Source organism: Manis pentadactyla, chromosome X, assembly GCF_030020395.1.
Source record: "Manis pentadactyla isolate mManPen7 chromosome X, mManPen7.hap1, whole genome shotgun sequence".
Taxonomy (NCBI): Eukaryota; Metazoa; Chordata; class Mammalia; order Pholidota; family Manidae; genus Manis; species Manis pentadactyla.
The window spans coordinates 34,938,097-34,963,821 of NC_080038.1; the positions used below are offsets into that span (position 1 = coordinate 34,938,097).

At 41.8% G+C, this 25,725-nt stretch overlaps 1 protein-coding gene across 2 annotated transcripts; it reads right to left on the reverse strand.

Annotated features, from left to right (window-relative positions):
- Nucleotides 1-1,462: 1,462 nt before the first annotated feature.
- CXHXorf38 (chromosome X CXorf38 homolog) lies at nt 1,463-25,705 on the reverse strand. Of its 2 annotated transcripts, XR_005026812.2 has the most exons (8): nt 25,440-25,705; nt 25,146-25,280; nt 12,471-12,590; nt 11,110-11,259; nt 10,639-10,818; nt 3,920-4,082; nt 3,383-3,476; nt 1,463-1,679 (listed from the first exon to the last, which is right to left on the reverse strand). XR_005026812.2 is itself a non-coding variant. In XM_036895348.2 (7 exons), exons 1-6 carry the CDS (start codon nt 25,653-25,655, stop codon nt 3,921-3,923), a joined length of 963 nt encoding a protein of 320 aa, XP_036751243.1. In that variant the 5' UTR covers nt 25,656-25,705; the 3' UTR covers nt 1,463-3,476; nt 3,920. The 2 variants fall into 2 exon arrangements, 1 of the variants encoding a protein (XP_036751243.1); XM_036895348.2 differs by having other exon boundaries at nt 1,463-3,476.
- Between the last annotated feature and the right edge of the window lie 20 nt (nt 25,706-25,725).

The window sequence follows — 25,725 nt, forward strand, 5'->3', positions numbered from 1 at the left end:
ATTGTAGCGCTCCAAAATCTTACAACTACAGACTATTTACTGTTAAAAGAACATAAGGGATGTGAACATTCCCCAGGAATGGGTTGTTTTAATTTGTCTCATTTCTCTCGGACTGTTCAAGTTCAGTTGGACAATATCCACCATATCATAGATAAGTTTTCACAAATGCCTAAGGTGCCTAACTGGTTTTCTTGGTTTCACTGGAGATGGCTGGTAATTACAGGTATGCTTTGGTTATGTAACTATACTCCTATTATGTAAATGTGTGTGCGCAATATAAGTAGTAGCTTAAAACCTATACATGCTGAAGTTACTCTACAAGAAGATATGTCAAAGAAATAATCAATCTTCCCATGTTTTCTTCCGCCTGCTACTTCTATAGCTTTTCTTCTTCCTTCCTAATCACAACCCTTAAATAGAATTCGTGCCTCATATCAAATTTACCGAGTATCATAATTCTTCCAAGTGGTAAAGATACCTCAAGACAAATGCTGGGCATAGAAGCTACAGGGCATAAATATGCAAAGAAATAAAAAGCTAACCATTTCAAACAATAAGGCTTCTCTCTCACTTACCAACTTTACATTTCCCTGTATGGCCCCGGAAGATGACTGGTTAGCCAGAGACGGGTAAGATTCCTCAAGGGAGGAACAACCTAAGACAGGCACAGTCGCAGTGGGGTCATCAGGTGAGAAATTGGGGATCAACAGAGGTGAGGCTTAGAACCTCACCCCCCATTCTGAGAGAAATCTTCTGCATACGTGGATGTTTTATTGCCCTTGTCTAGTTTGGATTAACACATAGTCTACAGGCACACACCTGATCATCTACATTTGCTCTCTTCCAACACTAAACTATGTTTTCTACCTTTATCTTGTATCTACCTACCACTTCAGCATTTTATTAAAAATAATAATAATAAAGAGAGAAATGTGGTATCCACATATAAATCAAGTATAAAAACCAAATGAGTATTCATATTTGAACTGTTTATAGTTCATAATGCATGAGCAAAACCGAAAGTTTCTGTGATGACTGCCCTTGTACTGTTCACTATGTAACTTATTCATTATGTAAGAATTTGTTCTCCATGTAAGAACTTGTTTGTTATGCCTCAGAAGATTGGAGACTGATGATAATTAGGCTTGGGGTGGATTAATGATTGTGCATTGAGCATTGACTCCCCTATACAGAATTTTATTGTTGTTAACAACCATTTGATCAATAAATATGAGAGATGCCCTCACAAAAAAAAAAAAAAAGTAACACTTCCAATGGTAAAATAATAAGTAACCGGGATGTAATGAATATAGTCAAGATATTGTAACAGCTTGGTATGGTGATAGCTGGTACCTAGAATTGTCATGTATATAAATGTTGAATCACTATGTTGTACACCTGAAACTAATGTAATGTAATACTGTGTGTCAACTACCCTTCAATAAAAAATAATTATCTACAACAACAACAACAAAAAAAAAACAATTTCATAATACTCTGTAGCATGGATGTGCTGATTTAATCAGTTTTCTCTTGAAGGCTGGCTGCCAATGCTGTAAACAGCCGTTTGTGCACACCCTGCGCCCACATGCACACATCTGTGGAAGAGAGGCCCTGTATGGCTCCGTTTGCTTCAAAGCCCTCTCTGGTCATGTCTTCCTTTCTTTGCTCCAGTTTCACTGTAATTAAATATTGCCAGTATAATGTTTTCTGAAGAGTATCTTTATCAGGCAGACAATAAATCCAGTAAGATGACAGTGTGGATACCATCATCCATACCTTACAAATCCTCACGTTTGCATCTGCTTCAGTGCCTGGCACAGCATGTGGCTGACACTCGATAAATGTTTGTTGGCTAGACAAGGAAGAGCTAACTAGACACAAGAGGTATGAAATCAAAATGTTCATAACCTCAAAGTTCCTGAAGTTAAAAATCAGGTCTTAAATTGGTTAGTGAATCAAGATTTAATTTGATCCCAAGTTTTTACCTTTTATCTAGACGCTAGTTAATATTTCATTACATTTCTTGGTTTGGGGGAAGTCTTCTAAAGGAATGCCATGAAAGAGTGAAAGGAAATACAAGATTAAAGACCAAATAGTAATGGAAAAGATTAAAGCCGGAAGTTACGGGCACATCTGCATTCATCCAGGTTTTACAGAATTATATTAAATGGATTTTAATGTAAAGATACACCAAATATACCCTACCCTCCGCCCATTCACCACAGATCACATCCTTGATGGGTGGCCAGGCAAGCCAGGGAGCATAGCTTGGGCTCGGGATGGAAGTGCTTCCTCCAGGCAGTGAGGGACGTGCCAATTCTGGGCCTGAAGCTCCAGAGGCGACATGGCCCAATCAAGTACCACTGGCTTTGGGAAGGAGCCAATGTAGAGGACAGCTGAGGGTGAGTCCGACCCCAAAAACCACTGCACACAATGGGACAATGGTTTCTCAGTTCAGGAAACAAGCAGGACAAAGTCAGCAGTGGATGGCTTTTTGGGTAAAAGAACAGACAGAGTAAGAATGAATTTGTGAATTTGTTTAAATAAAATCACATCTTTGAATTTCCATAAGAATGTTGAAATTTCATAAATCTAGTAATGAAGGACCAGGTTTACTTAATGGTATAACTAAGTATCTGTGAAAAACCCTACGCTAACAGTTGACCCTTTAAGTCAACAAATATTCAAAGAGCACCCAGGGCCAGGCCCATGCTCAGCACTTGGGATACAGTTGAGCAGACAGAGCTCTGACTGCCATGGGAGTTTACTTTTTACAAGAGTACCATCCACAAGCCAACACCTTTGGAGCTTTCCCTGACATCCCTGCTTTTGGAACTGGCCCAGCCCCCGCCCTGCCGCTCCCCCAGTTAGTGGAGTCAGTTCTCCAGCTCCCAGTGACCAGCCCGGCCCCACCTCCTTATCCTACTGCCCCAGGCCACCAGCAGTGGGTAGTAACAGTTCTGCACTAATTGGAAATGGCTAGAAAATGCCCTTTCACGTCACGCAATTTTTTTTAGGCCTTCTTCCAAGAAAAGGATTTATATTTCAACATTTACATCACAGCCCACCCCTTGGACATTCTCATGAACGAGACCTTCAAGAAAGCAGGTTGTGTGCCAGTGGGCAGAAAACTTCTTCCACAGGCCTGGCCAAACACAGCCTGTGTTAAGCAGCTGGAATTTAGGAACAGAAAAGAATCCTGCCATTTAAACAGCAAAAAAACAAAAAACCCTGGATGACAGCAAGTTTTGGTACAAGAGCAACTAATATTTTTTGATTGGTACAGATCACAAAACACCAAGCTTATGAACATAAAAAAATAGTCCCAAGAGTTGAAGGAAAGTTCAGGAAGAAATTCCTTTTTGTTTGGGTACAGTACTCCGGTAAGTTTTTCCTCATGAACAGGAGAGGATGGCTCAGATGGAAGCTGTGCTGGCTCTGACAGAATATGCCTGATCACTGCTAAGGGCCACCTAAAATAAGAGAAAATATTTAATATTCTATACTTGAAGGAAAAAACATAAAACATTGAAGACAGTTATTTAATAAGTTTTTCTTATGGAAATTAACAAGTGGTTATTAATGCCGAAGCTTAGCCAGGCACCAGCGGCACCACCAGAGGGCTGACATACTTTTTGATTATGTTATAAAGCTGATTCACTCACGACTAGACCACTCACTTCAGGTATGTCCGACTAAACAAAGCTGATGGAGTTTCTGTTCAATTACTTCCCAGATGCGAGCCCCATCACTTTCGAAAGCACAAAACTCAGTGGCCTTTCTTTCAAATAATAAGGACACTGGGAAACTTCAGATTAGACAAAACTGAGTGTTCATTATGGCCTTACATAAAAGAATAGACATCAAAGACATGAGGCTCTTTTGTCCTTATTTAACATCATATGTATGAACTCACCTCAGGCCTTCCCTTTAGGTGTCTGTGCCCCAGGTTCCTTTGAATCTGGTTTTTGATGCTGTAGATGGAGGCTGTCTAGCTTCTGCATATCTTCTGTAAGACCACTTCTAAGATCCTCATTGTTTCTCAGAAATTCTTTCACCACTTCCAGTTGATTTAAGATCTGCAAGAGGACACCATAAAACATACAGCTTAGAAAATTTTCTAGCAGATTTGTAATTTAGATGAAAAACTTACCAACTCTGAGTGTGGCCTCCTGTTCATGTAACCACCAATAGCTGGTTCTGGGGCCACACACAGGGATGTTTGCTTGTCTTGTCAATTTTTTTCTTTTTTTTTCTTTTAGGAGTTAATACCCAAAATATATCAGAATACATAAAAAAACTCATACAATTCTAGAGCAAAAAACTCCAAATAATCCAACTAAAAATGGGCAGAGGACCTGAATAGACATTTTTCCAAAGACATACAGAGGGCCAACAAGCACATGAAAAGATGCTCCACATCATTAATCATCACGGGAATGTAAATCAACATCACAATGAGGTAGGCACCTCACACCTGTTAGAATGGCCACTATCCAAAAGACAAGAAATAACAAATGCTGGCGAGGATGTGGAGCAAGGGGAATCCTGGTGCACTGTTGGTGGGAATGTAAATTGGTATAGCCACTACGGAAAACAGTAGAGAGGCTCCTTAGAAAACTAAAAATAGAGTACCATAGTTTCTAGCAATCCTACTTCTGGGAATATATCTGAAGGAAACAAAAACACTATGTCCAAGAGATATCTGTACCCCTCCATGTTCACAGCAGCATTATTTACAATAGTCAAGACATGGAAACAACCTAAGTGTCCATCAATGGATGAACAGATAAAGAAGTTGTGATACATATACACAATGGACTATTATTAATCAGTCATAAAAAAGGAAGGAAATCCTGCCATTTGTGACGACATGGATAGACCTTGAGGGCATTATGCTAAGATGTCAGACAGAGAGATAAATAGTGTATGACCTCATTTATATGTGGAATCAAAAATAAAACAAAAACAAGACAACAAGCTCAAAGAAAAAGAGATCAGATTTGTGGTTAGTAGAGCTGGGGGCTGGATGTCAGGGTGGGGTGGGATTGGAGGAAGGTGGTCAAAACCTACAAACTTCCAGTTATAAGGTAAGTACTGGGGATGTAATGTACAGCATAGTGACTATAGCTAACACTGCTGTATGGTATATATGAAAGTTGTTAAGAGAGTACATCCTAAGAGTTTTCATCGCAAGGAAAAAAAACCCTTTTTTTTCTTCTTTTTGCATCTATACGAGATGGTGGATATTAACTAAATTTCTGTGGTAATCATTTCACAGTATACGTAAGTCAAGTCATTATGCTGCACACCTTAAACTTATGTAGTGCTGTATGTTAAGTATACCTTAATAAAACTGGAAACAAATTTAAAATAGTTTTTCTGCTTTAAAACTTCCTGCCTTTGTAAGAAAGGGCTATATATTATTGCTGTATGTATGTACACATGCACACGCACATACATACATGTAAACACATATATATAAAAATAAAATGAAGCTCTTTCATTTTGAATTTTGTACTCACACATTTATTACTAGTAAATATATATACATACATATGTACACACACATATACACAAATACATACACTCACAAATATAAGGCTCTTTCATTCTGAATTTTGTTACCTGTACGTTTATTACTATGGAATAAATCTATTTATTGTTATGAATATTTAGAAAATAAACATATAGTTAATGAAAGAAATGTACAGGTACAAAATTCAAATGAACACAAGGGTACAAGCTAAAAAGTCAGTCCTCTTCCATACCCTGTTCCCAGTGACCCAGCTCCTCTCAGAGATGACCACAATGAAGTTTCTTGCATTTCCTCCAGAGATATTTATGCATTTACATATGAGCACGTGTATATATAGACATTTAAAAAAATGTCAGCTTCACTGAGGTGTAACTGACACATAACACATTTTTTTAAAGACACGAACGACAACAAGCTAGACACCATTTTTCAACTTATTTTTTTCTATATTAGATTATAAAAAGTGGCCCCAATTTTTAAAAAATAGCTGAATAGTATTTTGGTTATGGATGTTTCATATTTTAACATATTATTTCAAACCTTCTGCTAAGAGAAATAATGCTGCAGGAACTAACCTGGTACATGTGTCATTTTGCATAAGTGACAAGCTATTTGTAGGATCTGTTTTTAGAAGCGGAATGCAGTTTTAATTCTGACAGAGTTTTCAGTTTTAATGTTAACAGATTTTGCCAAACTGCCATCATAGCAGTTATGCCAATTTAAACTCCCATAAGTAACACCCTGCCTGACATTTAAACTAATAAAAATACTCTCAGAATAGTACCATGGAAGTGTTTTCTCTAGGCTTATCCCAGGATACCCTCACTGGTCACTGTGCTTATTGCACATGATATACTCAAATTTGGGGGTGTGGTCAACTTTTTAAATGGGGGACCCCCAACTCCATGACAAGTCAAGATGACCTACATCTAAGGAAGAAAAGCAATGGGGCACGCTAGTCTAGCAGAGTAATGGTTCTTAAGCCAATTACATAATTGATTCTGATGCAGAGGGTTTCGGAGGGAACCTACGCGGGCCCTCAGGGTAGTGTGATGTAAGTGAATGAAAGAGCCAGATGCTAGAGGATGGCTGCCACCGTTGGGCGGGGAGGAGAGGCTGCCGCTTGTGGCCAGGATGAACAGGGGGCAGGGAAGGCCAGGGAAGAGCGGAAGATGACTGGAGTTCTCCAGATAGGTGAGTAAGTAGATGGGGCATGCCCTTCAGCTGGAGCTGTTCATTGCACAGCTGGAAACAAGCCTATAGCTCCAGAAAGATGCCTAGGCTTTAAATAATAAGTCTGGACACCATAAAAACATCAAATGAAGATTATACTAATTGCATTATTCATGGTGTACATTAGTGAGGGGGAGACGGCACTGTCAGTGCTTACTGCCTGAGCCTAGTGACCTAGGCGCACCCCAGGGGCCTTCCTGTGGTTCCCATCAGATGCCCGTGACCCTGCTGGCTAGGTCTCTGCCCCACACTCATGCTCTAAGATGGAGTGGGGTCCTCCCTCCCCTGTTGCTTTTCATCTGATGGCTTGGGAGCTGTGATCCTTTTTGCTGTCACCTCCTGACCCTCTCTGCCCTTGAAATGTGCTTAGGAGGCGCAATTATTTTAGCTTGGAAGGGAGAAAGAGTCAAAAGTCTTCATTATTAAAAATGGGGAAGGCTTATGCATGTATATATGCAAAGGGGGTAGAGGAAGTAGAGATGGAAAAACTGAAAGTACCAGAAAAATTATGGAATGAAGTCAGATTTGGATTTTGAAGCCCAGCTTTGTCACTTAACCAGCTGTGTTGACTCTGGGCAAGACACTTGACCTCTTTGAGCTTACTTCTATACATGCAAATAAAAGATGATAACATCACCTAGGATTCTTGCAAGGATTAGAAATAAGCTACTAAAAGCACTTAGCATTGTGTCTGGTACATTCCTTCTTTCCTCCATTCATTTAACAAATGGTTACTGAAAGTCAGTCTGCTATGTGTCATGCCCTTTTCTAGGCAAAAGATGCTTAGCACCTCTTCAGGCAGGTAAGCCAAAACTCTTGGCCTTGTCTTTGGTAATTCTCTCTCTTTCTGTCACAGACTGTATCTCCCACCTCCTCACCACCTCTATCCTTCCTCCTAGAGTCTGAACCATCACCTCTCTTACCTGATCATGGCAGCAGCCTCCTACCAGGTCTCCTGCTTCTGTCCTATGGCTGCCATGGCTAGAGAAAAGGCCTAGGTTCTTCTGATGGCTCACGGGCCTGATGTGACCTGCTGGCTCCGCCTTCCCTTTTCTCACCAAATCACCCATTTTTCTTGCTCTCACCCCAGTCCAGCTGCCTGGCTCAACTTGCTGTGCCCTCGGCCTGAATGCTCTTGCTCCAGATGTGCACATGGCCAATCCTCATCTCTTCCAAGGTATTGGTAAGTCTCACCTTCTCAGTGAGGCTACCCTGACCACCCTATTGCAACCTGACACTTGCCCCACGCTGCTAGTACTGATTCCCCCATGCTCCTTCTAACACACCACATTATTTACTGCCTGTGCAGACTGTTTACCATCGGTCTCCCCCTCCAGTGATCTTGGTTTTGTTCACTGATGCATACCAAGCTTCTAGAACTGTGCCTGGCACATAGGAGCCACTTGCTCAGTAAATATTTCTGGGATAGAACACATGAAGGGCCATTGTGATCCTTCCTCCTCTGCCTTGAGTACATTTAGTCACTGCCCATCTGCCTGAGTTTGCCCATGGGTCTCTGTGGAGAAGGGTCTCTCACCAGGGTTTAAGAAATCAGTAATGGTTTTAAAAAATGTGCAAATTCTCTACATGTGTTATAGCCACTTACTGTGCTTAACATTCTTTAGCTGACTTTTTAAACCCCCAGATCCTAACAGCACCAAGCAGAGGATAGGCTGATTGAAAAGTCAGCATAACAGGACTATGTGAAGGGTTCTTGGGTGGCAGCTGAATATTCTGCTGCAGATGGGCCCCTGGCAGACACATTCCACATGAGTCCAGAGGGGCGTGAGCAGCTGCTGCTCCCATTTGGCTGGGAGGCAGAACGCATTTTACAACCACACAGTTATACATGCTGAGTGTATTTTAATAGGACTCCCTCGTTATAATGTTATACAACATTAAGGCTCAACAATAGAACAGAAAAGAATGGAGATGATAAGCTCTCTCTGCTCTGTGCTTCTTGGCACTCCCATGCTCCGTGATGCGTCTGTGAGACCCGTCACACTGAATTACCACCATTAACCATTTTTTCTCAACTTGGCTTTTTAATCTGAGCCCTACTGTTTTAATGAGCACCAGAAACAGGTTTTGTTAATTATTCACAAAAAAGTCCCATGGTCATAATACAACTACTGTATTTCTTGATTCCTACATGCATATTTTTTGGCATTTTTATGCATCTTACCATCAACAGTCTGACAATAAATTGGCAGCATTTATTTCCTTCTTTAATGGTAACTGAATTAATAGTGTGTCTTACACTTGATGGCATTTTAGATTCACTGGAATTTGGTTTATCAAATCCTCTGGCTTTGGAGACTAACCCTAAAGAACATGAACAACCACATATCATACTAAACTTTCAAAAGGGGTCAATTCCACACATCATGGAAAAGCACCCTTCAACTTCTTAAAGATAACATGCCAATCAATCCTAACTTACATTTCGATCAATTGAGATATCAAGAGAAATGCTGTGGTCTACTGAACAGAAAGCATAAAAACAAGAATTTAGCAACTCTATCTAGAGATGTTGGGACCCAGAGGACAAACGAATTAACCCCAATTTCCTCTCTGTAAAACAGAGAAAATGAGGGTTCAAAATGTACAGTTGCTAGTTCCCAGGTGATACAAGATCTGCAATGCAGCATGTGGAAAGGCCCAGGGCCAGAGCAGAGAGACCTCTGCTCTGGCCAGCCCTTACACACCATTATGGGGCCCTGCACCCATGCCTGCTCCTTGGGGTCACTGCTCATGTGTAAAGCAGAGGATATGCTGACTGACAGGTTTCCTTCCAGCTCTCAACGTACATAGACTCCTGGCTTGAGAGTGTTGTTACTGATGCAGTTTGCTCTTTGTTACCCAAACAGGAAAAGAACTGTAGCTCCCTCAGGAGAGAAGACAGAAGTACTGATGACTTAGGGGCTGTGAGCTGGATCCCCTACGTGTCTTCTGTTCAGAAGCAGCAGAAAGAAAACTGGGGCTGGTTTTAATGGCTTTTTTTTTAAAAAAAAGCAAGATAAAACACATGGATTTAGAAAATAGAACATTTAACAGTGTTATTCATCATTTCAAATACCTATGGTATGCCAGGGTGGGCATATCCAAAGACCAGTGGTACTCAGTCCCTATGCTAAAGGAGCTCCCCAAACTGAATGAAGTATTTGGGTGAAGGTCAGAATGGTTAACATGGGCATATGGACCAGTAAGGAGCATGGCTGATCAATGAAATACACACCTTGTATTAGATAAAAACACAGTTTAATGAGGTAACCAGCAAAGTTACTCTCTTCAGAAAGGGAGGAATGGAGAGGTGAAATGATTTGTCCAAGATCACCTGGTGATTAGAATTCTTATCCAGCAAGTGCTAGAATATTTGGGAACCTTACTAGAATACAATTCTACTACCGCTCCTTTTATTTTATACTTTACATGTAACAAAGGGAATTCATTTCTCTTGTGCCCCCTATCAGGACTTAAGGCCATCACTACTAGCTTGTAGTATCTTCACGTAGAAACCTCGTTGATCCCTTAACGCCCTCCTCCTCCACCTCCTTCCAGCGCCATGCCACTCTCCAAGTAATCTAACCAGCTATCAGCTCTGCCCAGGCAATGTCTCCAGAATCAGGCACCCTCTAGATTCTATCCTCTTTCTCGCATGACTGCAAGAGCCTCTGGGCTAGTCACCGACCTCCAACTGCCATTAAGAGTTAACTTTCTAAAAGTTGTATCTAATCTATTTCACTTACTCTTCCTTGTTTACAAACATCTGTTGGTTCACTACTGCTTTTGGGAATCAGGTCCAAACCCCTTGGTGTGGCAGAGAAAAACACAAAAGATATAACACTTTTTTTTTTTTTTACCTCTTCAGGCAACACCTCTTGGTCTTTTGCTTGAAGATATATGTCTTCAAGTTTCTCCTTTAGTAATTCCATTTCTATTTCATTTATTTGGCTCTCACTCAGGTAGCCTCCTGTTTCACATTGACATCCATCTCGCTGATCTTCCTCAGGGATGTGAACAGCCCAGTCAGAGGTCAATAGCTGTTGGATTACCAAACAAATATATGACTGACTGAATGGAAAAGATATTCCATTGGGTTACTTAAAGGATTTATAATTAAACATCACTGACTAGATCCACTTTAATAACATCCTGTGACCACAGAAAAGCCCCTCAGCCCAGCATAATTCTAGATTTTGTATCAACATGCTTTTCCCACTTACATTCCAAAATTTCATTTAAATCTAATAAACCTCAAAGTCTAAAAGTGTGACTGTGGTTGCTTTTTGCCCTTAGTTCTTTATGCCAGAATGGTCAAGCATGATGTTTACCTGTTCTATTCTGGAGTATATTGCCACAATCTCTGGGATATTCTTGAATTCATTCAGAAAATTTTGGATCTTTGTCTGAAAATCTTGAAGCCACATAGAAGATACTTTCATCTCTGAAGAGTGCATGATCTCATTACGACACTTAATCACCTACAGAAAGATAGAGGCTTTGGAAATTACAAAATCCACAAATGTGCCTGTACATGTTGTCAAGGCTTGTGGGGATGTTCAACCTCTTGCTACTTGAATAATAAGTTAACTGCAGTAATAAACAAAAAAAAGCCTGTTACTATTCTTAGCTCTTGAAATCTTGTGATGGGCGGGATATCTCTTATACAATCCCCCAAATCCCTTAACTTAAAATCACCTGCCAAAGAGCCAGAGTATTGGCTACTGGCTCTGAGTATACCCCACCGGCTGAAGCAGATAATGCAAATATATTTTCAGTATTGCTCAAGCTCCAGAAAGTTGGGCCAAGGCAGTTTTTTTATGTGGAAACTATGATGAAAAGAAAATCAACTTTTGCCTGTATTTTGTGATAAAGAATACTGCCTAATCATATATTTATATACAATTCACATAAAGACTTCCACATTTTTGGTTAAAAGATATCAAGGGGTCAACTTTATACCATGATAGTTTTTGTTTCTGATGATCAAAAAAGTATTCTTAGTCCTTTCAGCTGCTGGCATACTAGCAAAATATACATGCATTTTCTCTACATATTATATATAATCCAGGTATGCTATATATTTTTTTCGATGAACATCAGAATAATAAATGTGTAAGAGCTGTTCTCTGGTGAAACAGAAAGTCTAAATCCCAGAGGAAATCTGACAAGCATAGCCAACTATTCTGATGTTGTTTGTCCATTAGTGTTTTATATTTTCTTTCTGTTCTATGTAACTTGGTCTTGCAACTGTTTAAGCCATGAGATTTAGAAGGGCAGGATTCAAACACTGGCATATGATGGAAAGAATGATGCACTGTTCTGCATTTCTTTTAACTCAGAAAATTACTTTGCTTCTGTTTATGGCAGAACAAGGAAGAAAAATTTGAGGTTCATCTATTTTAATGATGACCAGCAAGTTGTCAGAAAACTTCACTTTGGGAGACCTACAGGGTCAGTCTCCTGAGAGCCATTTGCACTGGGGATATGTGTAACGAGCTTCATTAGCCTGCTTAGTGATGCCAACCTTGAACCAAAGTCTAACTTTCTTTGCAACCACTGTTTTGGGGCAAGACTGTGTGCTACACCTGTCTGTCCATTTTAGCATCATGGGGTGTGTTTCTGGGCTGTCCATCACAGCACTGTCCCAGACTGACTCTGATTGTATGGTCTGAAATATGACAGCTCTTACCTCTACGACTTTCTTTCGATCAATCACGAAGTGATCACAGGAGTTGATGAGACTTAAAAGAGCAACTGCATCACATTCCTCAGGTCCTGCTTTATCTGCCAGTCCTCGGGGCATAAAAGCCTACAGCGGGGAAGCAAAAGGGGCACCTGAGTCTCCTTCAACTCTAGAAGCCAGTGGAACAAATGTTATTTGCCTGTTTCCCAAAAGATGACAGAAATTCTCTTAACTGAGGCTTCAAGTTAGACCTTCATGAGTTCAAAACACAAGTCAGGAAGCAGCATGACAGCTAAGCCTTGGCCAAGGGCAATAACCGAAGGGTTGCTCTATCTGTCCCTCTGCTATCAGAGACACACACTTGACATAACAGGTTTTCTATCCTTTCTAATGGTATATAAGCAGGAAGCATGGGAAGAAAGCGGCCTTTTTATTTCTAACTTAGGTTTCAGTGGCTAAGTTGTTAAAGAAGATTTAAAATTTTAAAATAATAGTTCCTCCAAAACAGACACTTTAAAATGAGCTGAGGGAGGGGCGGAAGATGGCGGCGTGAGTAGAGCAGCGGAAATCTCCTCCCAAAACAACATATATCTATGAAAATATAACAAAGACAACCCTTCCTAGAATAAAGACCAGAGGACACAGGACAATATCCAGACCACATCCGCACCTGAGAGAACCCAGCGCCTCGCGAAGGGGGTAAGATACAAGCCCCGGCCCCGCGGGAGCCGAGCGCCCCTCCCCCCAGCTCCCGGCGGGAGAAGAGCAGGCAGAGCGGGAGGGAGACGGAGCCGAGGGCTGCCGAACACCCAGCCCCAGCCATCCGGGCCAGAGTGCAGGGCCCTCGATACTGGGAAAACAGGGCAGCAAGAACAGTGACCAGGCACTGGAGGCTGGGCGACAGAGGACATAAGAAAAGCGCGCGACCATTTTTTTTTTTTTTTGCTTTTTTGCTGCTTTGTTTTGGCGAGCGCTTTTTGGAAGTCTTAAAGGGACAGGGACCCCAATACTAGGGAAACAGGGCAGAAAGACCGGTGAGCAGAGGCCTGAGGCTGGCACCGGAGAATAAAGAAAAACGAACGACCACCTTTTTTTTTTAATTAAAAAAATTTTTTTTTAATTAAAAAATTTTTTTTTCTTGTTTTTTTTTGTGGTCGTTGTTTTGTTTTGGCGGGTGCTTTTTGGAAGTCTTAAAGGGGCAGGGCGGGTCACTTAATCCAGAGGTAGGGAATCCGGGATCTCTGGGCACCCTAACCCCTGGGCTGCAGGGAGCAGGCAGGACCCTTACGGAGATAAATAGCCTCCCAGCAGCTCCTGCTCCAACGCGACTCCACCATTTTGGAGTAGCTGCCCGAGCCAGGCCACGCCCACAGCAACAGCGGAGATTAACTCCATAGCAGCCGGGCAGGAAGCAGAAACCCTGTCTGCGCGCAGCTGCGCAGCACAAGCCACTAGAGGCCGCTGTTCTCCCAGGAGAGGAGGGCCACAAACCAACAAGAAAGGGAGTCCTTCCAGCCGTCACTTGTCCCAGTTCTGCAGACTATTCCTATCACCATGAAAAGGCAAAGCTACAGGCAGACAAAGATCACAGAGACAACACCAGAGAAGGACACAGACCTAACCAGTCTTCCTGACAAAGAATTCAAAATAAGAATCATAAACATGCTGACAGAGATGCAGAGAAATACGCAAGAAAAATGGGATGAAGTCCGGAAAGAGATCACAGATGCCAGAAAGGAGATCGCAGAAATGAAACAAACTCTGGAAGGGTTTATAAGCAGAATGGATAGAATGCAAGAGGCCATTGATGGAATTGAAATCAGAGAACAGGAACGCATAGAAGTTGACATAGAGAGAGACAAAAGGATCTCCAGGAATGAAACAATATTAAGAGAACTGTGTGACCAATCTAAAAGGAACAATATCCATATTATAGGGGTCCCAGAAGAAGAAGAGAGAGGCAAAGAGATGGAAAGTATCTTAGAAGAAATAATTGTTGAAAACTTCCCCAAACTGGGGGAGGAAGTAATCAAACACACCACGGAAATACACAGAACCCCCAACAGAAAGGATCCAAGAAGGGCAACACCAAGACACATAATAATTAAAATGGCAAAGATCAAGGACAAGGAAAGAGTGTTAAAGGCAGCTAGAGAGAAAAAGGTCACCTATAAAGGGAAACCCATCAGGCTAACGTCAGATTTCTCAACAGAAACCCTACAGGCCAGAAGAGAATGGCATGATATATTTAATACAATGAAACAGAAGGGCCTTGAACCAAGGATACTGTATCCAGCACGACTATCATTCAAATATGACGGTGGGATTAAACAATTCCCAGACAAACAAAAGCTGAGGGAATTTGCTTTCCACAAACCACCTCTACAGAACATCTTACATGGACTGCTCTAGATGGGAGCACTCCTAGAAGGAGCACAGCACAAAACACCCAACATATGAAGAATCGAGGAGGAGGAACAAGAATGGAGAGAAGAAAAGAATCTCCAGACAGTGTATATAACAGCTCAATAAGCGAGCTAAGTTAGGCAGTAAGATACTAAAGAGGCTAACCTTGAACCTTTGGTAACCACGAATTTAAAGCCTGCAATGGCAATAAGTACATATCTTTCAATAGTCACCCTAAATGTTAATGGGTTGAATGCACCAATCAAAAGACACAGAGTAATAGAATGGATAAAAAAGCAAGACCCATCTATATGCTGCTTACAAGAAACTCACCTCAAACCCAAAGACATGTACAGACTAAAAGTCAAGGGATGGAAAAACATATTTCAAGCAAACAACAGTGAGAAGAAAGCAGGGGTTGCAGTACTAATATCAGACAAAATAGACTTCAAAACAAAGAAAGTAACAAGAGATAAAGAAGGACACTACATAATGATAAAGGGCTCAGTCAAACAAGAGGATATAACCATTCTAAATATATATGCACCCAACACAGGAGCACCAACATATGTGAAACAAATACTAACAGAACTAAAGGGGGATATAGACTGCAATGCATTCATTCTAGGAGACTTCAACACACCACTCACCCCAAAGGATAGATCCACCAGGCAGAAAATAAGTAAGGACACGGAAGCACTGAACAACACAGTAGAGCAGATGGACCTAATAGACATCTATAGAACTCTACATCCAAAAGCAGCGGGATATACATTCTTCTCAAGTGCACATGGAACATTCTCCAGAATAGACCACATACTAGGCCACAAAAAGAGCCTCAGAAAATTCCAAAAGATTGAAATCCTACCAACCAACTTTTCAGACCACAAAGGCATAAAACTAGAAATAAACTGTACAAAGAAAGCAAAGAGGCTCACAAACACATGGAGGCTTAACAACACGCTCCTAAATAATCAATGGATCAATGACCAAATCAAAATGGAGATCCAGCAATATATGGAAACAAATGACAACAACAACACTAAGCCCCAACTTCTGTGGGACACAGCAAAAGCAGTCTTAAGAGGAAAGTATATAGCAATCCAAGCATATTTAAAAAAGGAAGAGCAATCCCAAATGAATGGTCTGTCACAATTATCGAAATTGGAAAAAGAAGAACAGATGAGGCCAAAGGTCAGCAGAAGGAGGGACATAATAAAGATCAGAGAAGAAATAAATAAAATTGAGAAGAATAAAACAATAGCAAAAATCAATGAAACCAAGAGCTGGTTCTTCGAGAAAATAAACAAAATAGATAAGCCTCTAGCCAGACTTATTAAGAAGAAAAGAGAGTCAACACAAATCAACAGTATCAGAAACGAGAAAGGAAAAATCACGACGGACCCCACGGAAATGCAAAGAATTATTGGAGAATACTATGAAAACCTATATGCTAACAAGCTGGGAAACCTAGGAGAAATGGACAACTTCCTAGAAAAATATAACCTTCCAAGATTGACCCAGGAAGAAACAGAAAATCTAAACAGACCAATTACCAGCAACGAAATTGAAGAGGTAATCAAAAAACTACCAAAGAACAAAACCCCCGGGCCAGATGGATTTACCTCGGAATTTTATCAGACATATAGGGAAGACATAATACCCATTCTCTTTAAAGTTTTCCAAAAAATAGAGGAGGAGGGGATACTCCCAAACTCATTCTATGAAGCTAACATCACCCTAATACCAAAACCAGGCAAAGACCCCACCAAAAAAGAAAACTACAGACCAATATCCCTGATGAACGTAGATGCAAAAATACTCAACAAAATATTAGCAAACCGAATTCAAAAATACATCAAAAGGATCATACACTATGACCAAGTGGGATTCATTCCAGGGATGCAAGGATGGTACAACATTCGAAAGTCCATCAACATCATCCACCACATCAACAAAAAGAAAGACAAAAACCACATGATCATCTCCATAGATGCTGAAAAAGCATTTGACAAAGTTCAACATCCATTCATGTTAAAAACTCTCAGCAAAATGGGAATAGAGGGCAAGTACCTCAACATAATAAAGGCCATCTATGATAAACCCACAGCCAACATTATATTGAACAGCGAGAAGCTGAAAGCATTTCCTCTGAGATCGGGAACTAGACAGGGATGCCCACTCTCTCCACTGTTATTTAACATAGTACTGGAGGTCCTAGCCACGGCAATCAGACAAAATAAAGAAATACAAGGAATCCAGATTGGTAAAGAAGAAGTTAAACTGTCACTATTTGCAGATGACATGATACTGTACATAAAAAACCCTAAAGACTCCACCCCAAAACTACTAGAACTGATATCGGAATACAGCAAAGTTGCAGGATACAAAATCAACACACAGAAATCTGTGGCTTTCCTATATACTAACAATGAACCAACAGAAAGAGAAATCAGGAAAACAACTCCATTCACAATTGCATCAAAAAAAATAAAATACCTAGGAATAAACCTAACCAAAGAAGTGAAAGACTTATACTCTGAAAACTACAAGTCACTCTTAAGAGAAATTAAAGGGGACACTAACAGATGGAAACTCATCCCATGCTCGTGGCTAGGAAGAATTAATATCGTGAAAATGGCCATCCTGCCCAAAGCAATATACAGATTTGATGCAATCCCTATGAAACTACCAGCAACATTCTTCAATGAACTGGAACAAATAATTCAAAAATTCATATGGAAACACCAAAGACCCCGAATAGCGAAAGCAATCCTGAGAAAGAAGAATAAAGTAGGGGGGATCTCACTCCCCAACTTCAAGCTCTACTATAAAGCCATAGTAATCAAGACAATTTGGTACTGCCACAAGAGCAGAGCCACAGACCAATGGAACAGACTAGAGAATCCAGACATTAACCCAGACATATATGGTCAATTAATATTTGATAAAGGAGCCATGGACATACAATGGCGAAATGACAGTCTCTTCAACAGGTGGTGCTGGCAAAACTGGACAGCTACATGTAGGAGAATGAAACTGGACCATTGTCTAACCCCATATACAAAAGTAAACTCAAAATGGATCAAAGACCTGAATGTAAGCCATGAAACCATTAAACTCTTGGAAGAAAACATAGGCACAAACCTCTTAGACATAAACATGAGTGACCTCTTCTTGAACATATCTCCCCGGGCAAGGAAAACAACAGCAAAAATGAGTAAGTGGGACTATATTAAGCTGAAAAGCTTCTGTACAGCAAAAGACACCATCAATAGAACAAGAAGGATCCCTACAGTATGGGAGAATATATTTGAAAATGACACATCCGATAAAGGCTTGACGTCCAGAATATATAAAGAGCTCACACGCCTCAACAAACAAAAAACAAATAACCCAATTAAAAAATGGGCAGAGGAACTGAACAGACAGTTCTCCAAAAAAGAAATACAGATGGCCAACAGACACATGAAAAGATGCTCCACATCGCTAATTATCAGAGAAATGCAAATTAAAACTACAATGAGGTATCACCTCACACCAGTAAGGATGGCGGCCATCCAAAAGACAAACAACAACAAATGTTGGCGAGGCTGTGGAGAAAGGGGAACCCTCCTACACTGCTGGTGGGAATGTAAGTTACTTCAACCTTTGTGGAAAGCAGTATGGAGGTACATCAAAATGCTCAAAACAGACTTACCATTTGACCCAGGAATTCCACTCCTAGGAATTTACCCTAAGAACGCAGCAATCAAGTTTGAGAAAGACAGATGCACCCCTATGTTTATTGCAGCACTATTTACAATAGCCAAGAATTGGAAGCAACCTAAATGTCCATCAATAGATGAATGGATAAAGAAGATGTGGTACATATACACAATGGAATACTACTCAGCTATAAGAAAAGGGCAAATCCAATCATTTGCAGCAACATGGATGGAGCTGGAGGGTATTATGCTCAGTGAAACAAGCCAAGCGGAGAAAGAGAAATACCAAATGATTTCACTTATCTGTGGAATATAAGAACAAAGGAAAAACTGAAGGAACAAAACAGCAGCAGAATCACAGAACTCAAGAATGGACTAACAGGTACCAAAGGGAAAGGGACTGGGGAGGATGGGTGGGTAGGGAGGGATAAGGGGGGGAGAAGTAGGGGGGTATTAAGATTAACATGCTTGGGGGGATAGGAGAAAAGGGAGGGCTGTACAACACAGAGAAGGCAAGTAGTGATTCTACAACATTTTGCTATGCTGATGGACAGTGACTTTAAAGGGGTTTATAGGGGAGACCTGGTATAGGGGAGAGCCTAGTAAACATAATATTCGTCATGTAAGTGTAGATTAGTGATAGCAAAAAAAAAAAAAAAGGGCAGTTCCTGTGTGGTAACCTCCAACGAGTTCTACACAAGGGTATAAAGGGCATATAAAAGTGTAGGCAAAGGGTCTGTTTGTGTTTATACAGAGGATCAAAGCCTAATTGGGCTACCCCGAAAATGAACTAAGATACAATATGAAAAAGAACTTCCAACATCTGCACTCTCTGGAAGACTCATGCCAGAAGATGATCATCAAAAAACCCCAACAAAGATCCACGCACTGCTACAGCTGTAGATGCACTCATCCCACCAGTTCCTGGACTTGCCATGGGAATAAGGAAGGAGATATCTAAGCTGGCCTGTGCATACAGTAAAACAACAAATTTGACTGGATCTATACTGTTGGAACTCAACCAAGAATTTGGAGAAGTGCAAATTGTAGCGCTCCAAACTCTTACAACTACAGACTATTTACTGTTAAAAGAACATAAGGGATGTGAACATTCCCCAGGAATGGGTTGTTTTAATTTGTCTGATTTCTCTCAGACTGTTCAAGTTCAGTTGGACAATATCCACCATATCATAGATAAGTTTTCACAAATGCCTAAGGTGCCTAACTGGTTTTCTTGGTTCACTGCAGATGGCTGGTAATTACAGATATGCTTTGGTTATGTAACTATACTCCTATTATGTTAATGTGTGTGCACAATTTAAGTAGTAGCTTAAAACCTATATATGCTGAAGTTACTCTACAAGAAGATTTGTCAAAGAAATAATCAATCTTCCCATGTTTTCTTCCGCCTGCTACTTCTATAGCTTTTCTTCTTCCTTCCTAATTACAACCCTTAAATAGAATTCGTGCCTCATATCAAATTTACTGAGTATCATAATTCTTCCAAGTGGTAAAGACACCTCAAGACAAATGCTGGGCATAGAAGCCACAGGGCATAAATATGCAAAGAAGTAAAAAGCTAACCTTTTCAAACAATAAGGCTTCTCTCTCACTTACCAACTTCACATTTCCCTGTATGGCCCCGGAAGATGACTGGTTAGCCAGAGACGGGTAAGATTCCTCAAGGGAGGAACAACCTAAGACAGGCACAGTCGCAGGGGGGCCATCAGGTGAGAAATTGGGGATCAACAGAGGTGAGGCTTAGAACCTCACCCCCCCGTTCTGAGAGAAATCTTCTGCATACGTGGATGTTTTATTGCCCTGGTCTAGCTTGGATTAACACATAGTCTACAGGCACACACCTGATCATCTACATGTGCTCTCTTACAACACTAAACTATGTTTTCTACCTTTATCTTGTATCTACCTACCACTTCAGCATTTTATTAAAAATAATAATAATAAAGAGAGAAATGTGGTATCCACATATAAATCAAGTATAAAAACCAAATGAGTATTCATATTTGAACTGACTGTTTATAGTTCATGATGCATGAGCAAAACCGAAAGTTTCTGTGATGACTGCCCTTGTACTGTTCACTATGTAACTTATTCATTATGTAAGAATTTGTTCTACATGTAAAAACTTGTTTGTTATGCCTCAGAAGATTGGAGACTGACAAAAATTAGGCTTGGGGTGGAATAATGATTGTGCATTGAGCATTGACTCCCCTATACAGAATTTTATTGTCGTTAACAACCATTTGATCAATAAATATGAGAGATGCCCTCACCAAAAAAAAAGGAAAAAAAAAAAAAGAAGGACAGACTTCCAATGGTAAAATAAATTAGTAACCGGGATGTAATGTATAGCATAAGGAATATAGTCAAGATATTGTAACAGCCTGGTAGGGTGATAGCTGGAACCTAGAATTATGTATATAAATGTTCTACCACTGTGTTGTACACTTGAAACTCATGTAATGTAATACTGTGTGTCAACTACCCTTCAATAAAAAATAATTATTTAAAAAAAATAATAATAAAATAAAATAAAATGAGCTGAGAAGTTCAGTATATGGTAGTGTAAAGTCAGGGGTCTAGGTTTGGGAGTGTGACAGGGCTGGGGTCATATCCTAGCTCAGCCACTTGCCAACCATGCGACCTTGAGCAAGTTAACTTAACCTTAGGTTCCTCATCAGTAAATGGGGGATAACTGTACTCATTTATCTTGAAGGATGTTGGGAGAATTGAATTAGTTAATGCAGGTAAAACACTTGCATGGTGCCTGTCACTTGCTAATAAGTGGGCCATAAGTGTTGGCAATTATGCTGACAGTTTAAGGTGAATAGGACCTTACATAGGAGATAAAAATGGCATCCCAGAATTAGATATATCAGAAGGGCCTCATTCTATCATGATCTTGCCTTTTGCAGGATTTTATGGCATGGATCCCCAAAATGGTGTTAGAGCAAGGCTTGGATATATTTCTTCCCTGAAATAGTTCCAAATTTACATGTGAATGCAACAACTTTACCAAACTAGAAGCTCAAGAATACATTCTTGCCAACAGACTAGAAAGGATGACATACGAAAAATTACTTCCAGTAAGAACTCTGAGTCCTGTTCCCTTGAGAACAAACACATTTCATCAGGCAAGCAACCACAATGCCTCCTAGCATGCTGCTCATAATAGTGGTGGGTGCCGACACACCCCAAGGAGAGTCAGGGCTCTTCCTGATGGTGGGAGAAACACCAACTTGACCCTCACATGATTAAGAAAAATTTTGCATACAATGAATGCCCCCTATCAAAAGGTACAGTAGCCAGGGCCATCACTGCCTTTCTATGTTTTAATGGTCAGTGACCTACAGATCCTCTGAAAGAAGTCTGCTATGGATGCAACAGATGTTAACAAATAAGTTAACTAATGTATCAGAGGTAAAGCAACGCAATGAAACTCAGAAAAGTTGCTGAGTTTGGCTGTAGCCAAGAGGACAACCCAAAGTTAGCGGGGGCCTTTACTTGCCTCAAAACAAGGTAGTTTTTCTCTTCAATTACAAGGTATGTCCTGTACAGCATTTTCTCACCAATATAAACCTGTCTCATCCACGTTTAAGTTTTATTCTAGTAATTATTCCCTTTTTTCAGAACTACAAGCCCACAGGGAGGCCCTGCTGCCTCCATGCCACTGAAATCATTTCTTAAACACTGTATTGCACACCACCGTGTTGCATATGCTATGTGCGCAGTGGAGATAACACACCTTACTGCTTCCCACTACCTTCTACTGTCTTGTCATTGAGTGGGAGGAGACAAGGTTGGAGAAGTTAACAGGGGCCACATTGTGCTGGGACTTACTGGCTCTGGAAAGGAGTGTGGAGCTTATTCTAAGGCCATCAGGAAGCCAGGCATGGGTTTTAGGCAAGGGAAGAAAACGACCCACTTCCCATGTGAAGACTGAACACCCCACTGTGTGCACGACCAACAAGAGGCAGCCTGAGCAGCAGAGGCGGCCAGGTGCGAGGCTGGAGCTGGAGCCCAGGCAGGACAGGGAGCGGTTTGCAAAACAGAAATGCAGAGAAGGATTCTGGAAATATTTTGCAGGTACAAACAACAGGGGTAGTGAGAGCGGAAGAGATGAAGCAAGAATGATTAGAGGTAGCTGGTGGTGGCACAAGGGAGAAGGTTTGGGGGTAGACACGAAGAGTCCTGCTTCACAAGTAAAGACAAAGTGCCCAGGAAGCAATGAAGAGGAGGATCAAGTCAATAGTTGGATATGGGCATCTGGGGCTCTGAAGAGAGGACAGTGCTAGGGTTACAAATCTGGAAGCCATCAGCATAAAGGCAGTATCCACTATTTAAACCACGGGCCTGCTAATCATTTCTCACTCTACACAAATGGTGAATCATTATGCTGTACAACTGCAACTCATATAGAATGTTACATGTCAATTATGCACCCCAATTAAAAAAACTTTTTAAGTGTACAGTTCAGTGATTTTTCATATATTCAGAGTTGTGCAACCATCAGCACAGTCAATTTTAGAACATTTTCATCACCCCAAAAAGAAACCCTCTACCCATTAGCTACCACCCTCCTCCCCTCCCCTACACTCTGGCAATCACGAATCTACTTTTTGTCTCTATAGATTTGCCTACTCTGGACATTTCAAATAAATGGAATCATACCACATGACTGGCTTCTTTCACTTAGCATAATGGTTCATCCAGTATTGTAGCATGTTATCAGTACTTCATTCCTTTCTATGGCTAAATAACATTCCAATGTATGCACAGACCACACTTCGCTAATCCACGCACTGGTTGATGGACATGTGTGTTGGTTCTACCTGTTGGCTATTGTGAATAGTGCTATGAACTTTTGTGCATGGGTTTTTGTGTGGATGTACGTTTTCATTTCATTGGGTGGATACCTAGGAGTGGGACTGCTAGGTCATATAGAAACTCTAGGTTTAGTCTTTTCTTTCTTGTTTTAAAATATTAAATAAACCAAGGCAATAGTAAAATTATCTGTATGGTGATGGGAATAAGCTGGCAGTAAAGAAGAGTGGATGGCTAAAGACTCAAAGTCCTTGGGCATGTGAGAGGGAATAAGGTCCAACATACAAGTGGAGGGCCAGGGTGGTGAGAGGAGGGACACCCCTCCTCCTTTTGTAGCAGAAGGAAGCAGAGGGTGTATATGGAGGCAGGTTGGTAGGTCTGGTAAAAGGATGAGGAAGTGTGTATCGGGGGACATCCATCAGTCAACTCCAGGAAGCAAGAGCAAAGTTGTTGGCTGGGAGTGCCAGTAGAGGAAAGGGAGCTTGGCCAGGAAAAGGCAGCAAAATTGTCTCCAGGAACAGGAGCCTATAGAGACACAGCCAGATTGCTGGGGCTTGTGATCAAGAACTGAAAATGAAACCAGTCAGCTCCCTTGTGAGATTTTTCCCTTGTGCAGAAGCAGATGACGGTGTCATGAGGGCTGCAGGTGGGCCAGGCAAGTTCGGAGAAGGGAGAAAAAAAGGAGGATGGGGTTGGAGAGAGAAAATAAACAGGGGGTTAGACGAGAAAGTGGGTAGGTGACAGCAACGAAAGGTGGCATAAAATGGTGGCAAGGGCTTTAAGAGGATTCCAAATGAAAGCAGCAACAGAGACCAAACAGGAGAGGGACAGTCACATTAAAGGGTACAGTTTTAAGTTTTTTTCTTTTCTAGGCAAAAGTAGAAACTGGCATTCTATGACTGCAACAACAACAACAAATGGGGAAGAGGGTCGGTTTACTGGTCCATGACAGCCAAAAGTATGGGAAGTCCCAACTTCCTCATGGTTGCAGTTAGGGAACAGAACTGGCCAATGTCACATCACAGCAGCTGGGTTGGGACTCTGATCCCTGCTTCCCAGGAGCCCAGCCTGTGCCTGCTGCTAACTAGTCTGTACACTGACTCCAAAAAGTTCATTTGTGTTAGCAGGTGACTTTGAGTGCCCCTCCCCACTCCCTACTGGGATTCTGGCAAACATCAGAAGGTCAAAAAAATCCCCCCAGTTGGCCCAGCTAGTAAATCAGATTGCCAGGATCTGAAAACAGGCCTAAGAGTCTCCTCCTATCTGGCTGTCCACCCCATGCCAAAGTTTTATTCCTTAGTTGGACACTTAAAGTCCCTCCTATTCTATCCCTAACTTCCCTTGGCTTATTCTGCCATCCTCATGGCTCCCCACAGCCAAAATGAACTATTCAGGGAGCCTACCCTCACCTTACATGTTTCTCCCTCTGCCTGGGCTTATTATCCTGGCTCTACATCTTGCCCCAGCATCTCTCCTTAAATTCTCTCCTATAGCTTCTAAGCAGGGCTAGCAAACACAAATGTCTTCAGGAAACAGACAAGTTGAAGAAAACTTGTATTTCACTAACCTGGGATTGGGTCCAACATAACAGCCCTGAACTGCCTAGACACTAGACCCTAGATCAAACATCTAATCCCCTCTTTGCACCTGTTCATGAGGCCCCGGGCTCTAGGTGACCCTTACCTGTGGGTCACCGCTTACCCTCCCGACCGCAGATACTTACCTTGGCCACCTCCCAGGCATCGACGGGCCACCGGCCCGGCCGGCAGTTTCCCCAGTGGACGTCCCCATTTCTGTTGGTGTGATGTTTCAAAATCTCCCGTTTCCACTCTGCGCACACCTGACACTGAGGCTGAAACTACAGGGGCGGTGGTGAGGAGGAGCCTGGGAGGAAGGGGCGGTGGCTGGACATGCAAGCCCTGAGCGTTGCGGTGGGCCCGGCCCCAAAAGGGTACGGGACACTGCACTCGGGGACGCGGTGAGAGGCTATGGGCAAGGTCCGGGGCCAGGTGCTCACCTGGCGGGCGCGTGGGCTGCACCGCGAGCCGCTGCGGCAGGAGGCGCGGGGGCCCAGGCTGGGGGCGGCGGCGAGAAGGCCGCGGTGGAAGGAGAGCACCTCGCGGCCAACGAAGTCCTGCAGGCAGCCGCGCAACAGCAGCAGGCAGTGACCCGCCTTCACCCAGTTCTTGTACTCGGCACAGTTGAGGCGCACGGCCAACTCTGACAGCACCATGTCCTACTCGGGCCCAGAAGGCCACGGGGCGAACGACACTGCGCACGCGCGGAAGCCTTGGCCACGCCGG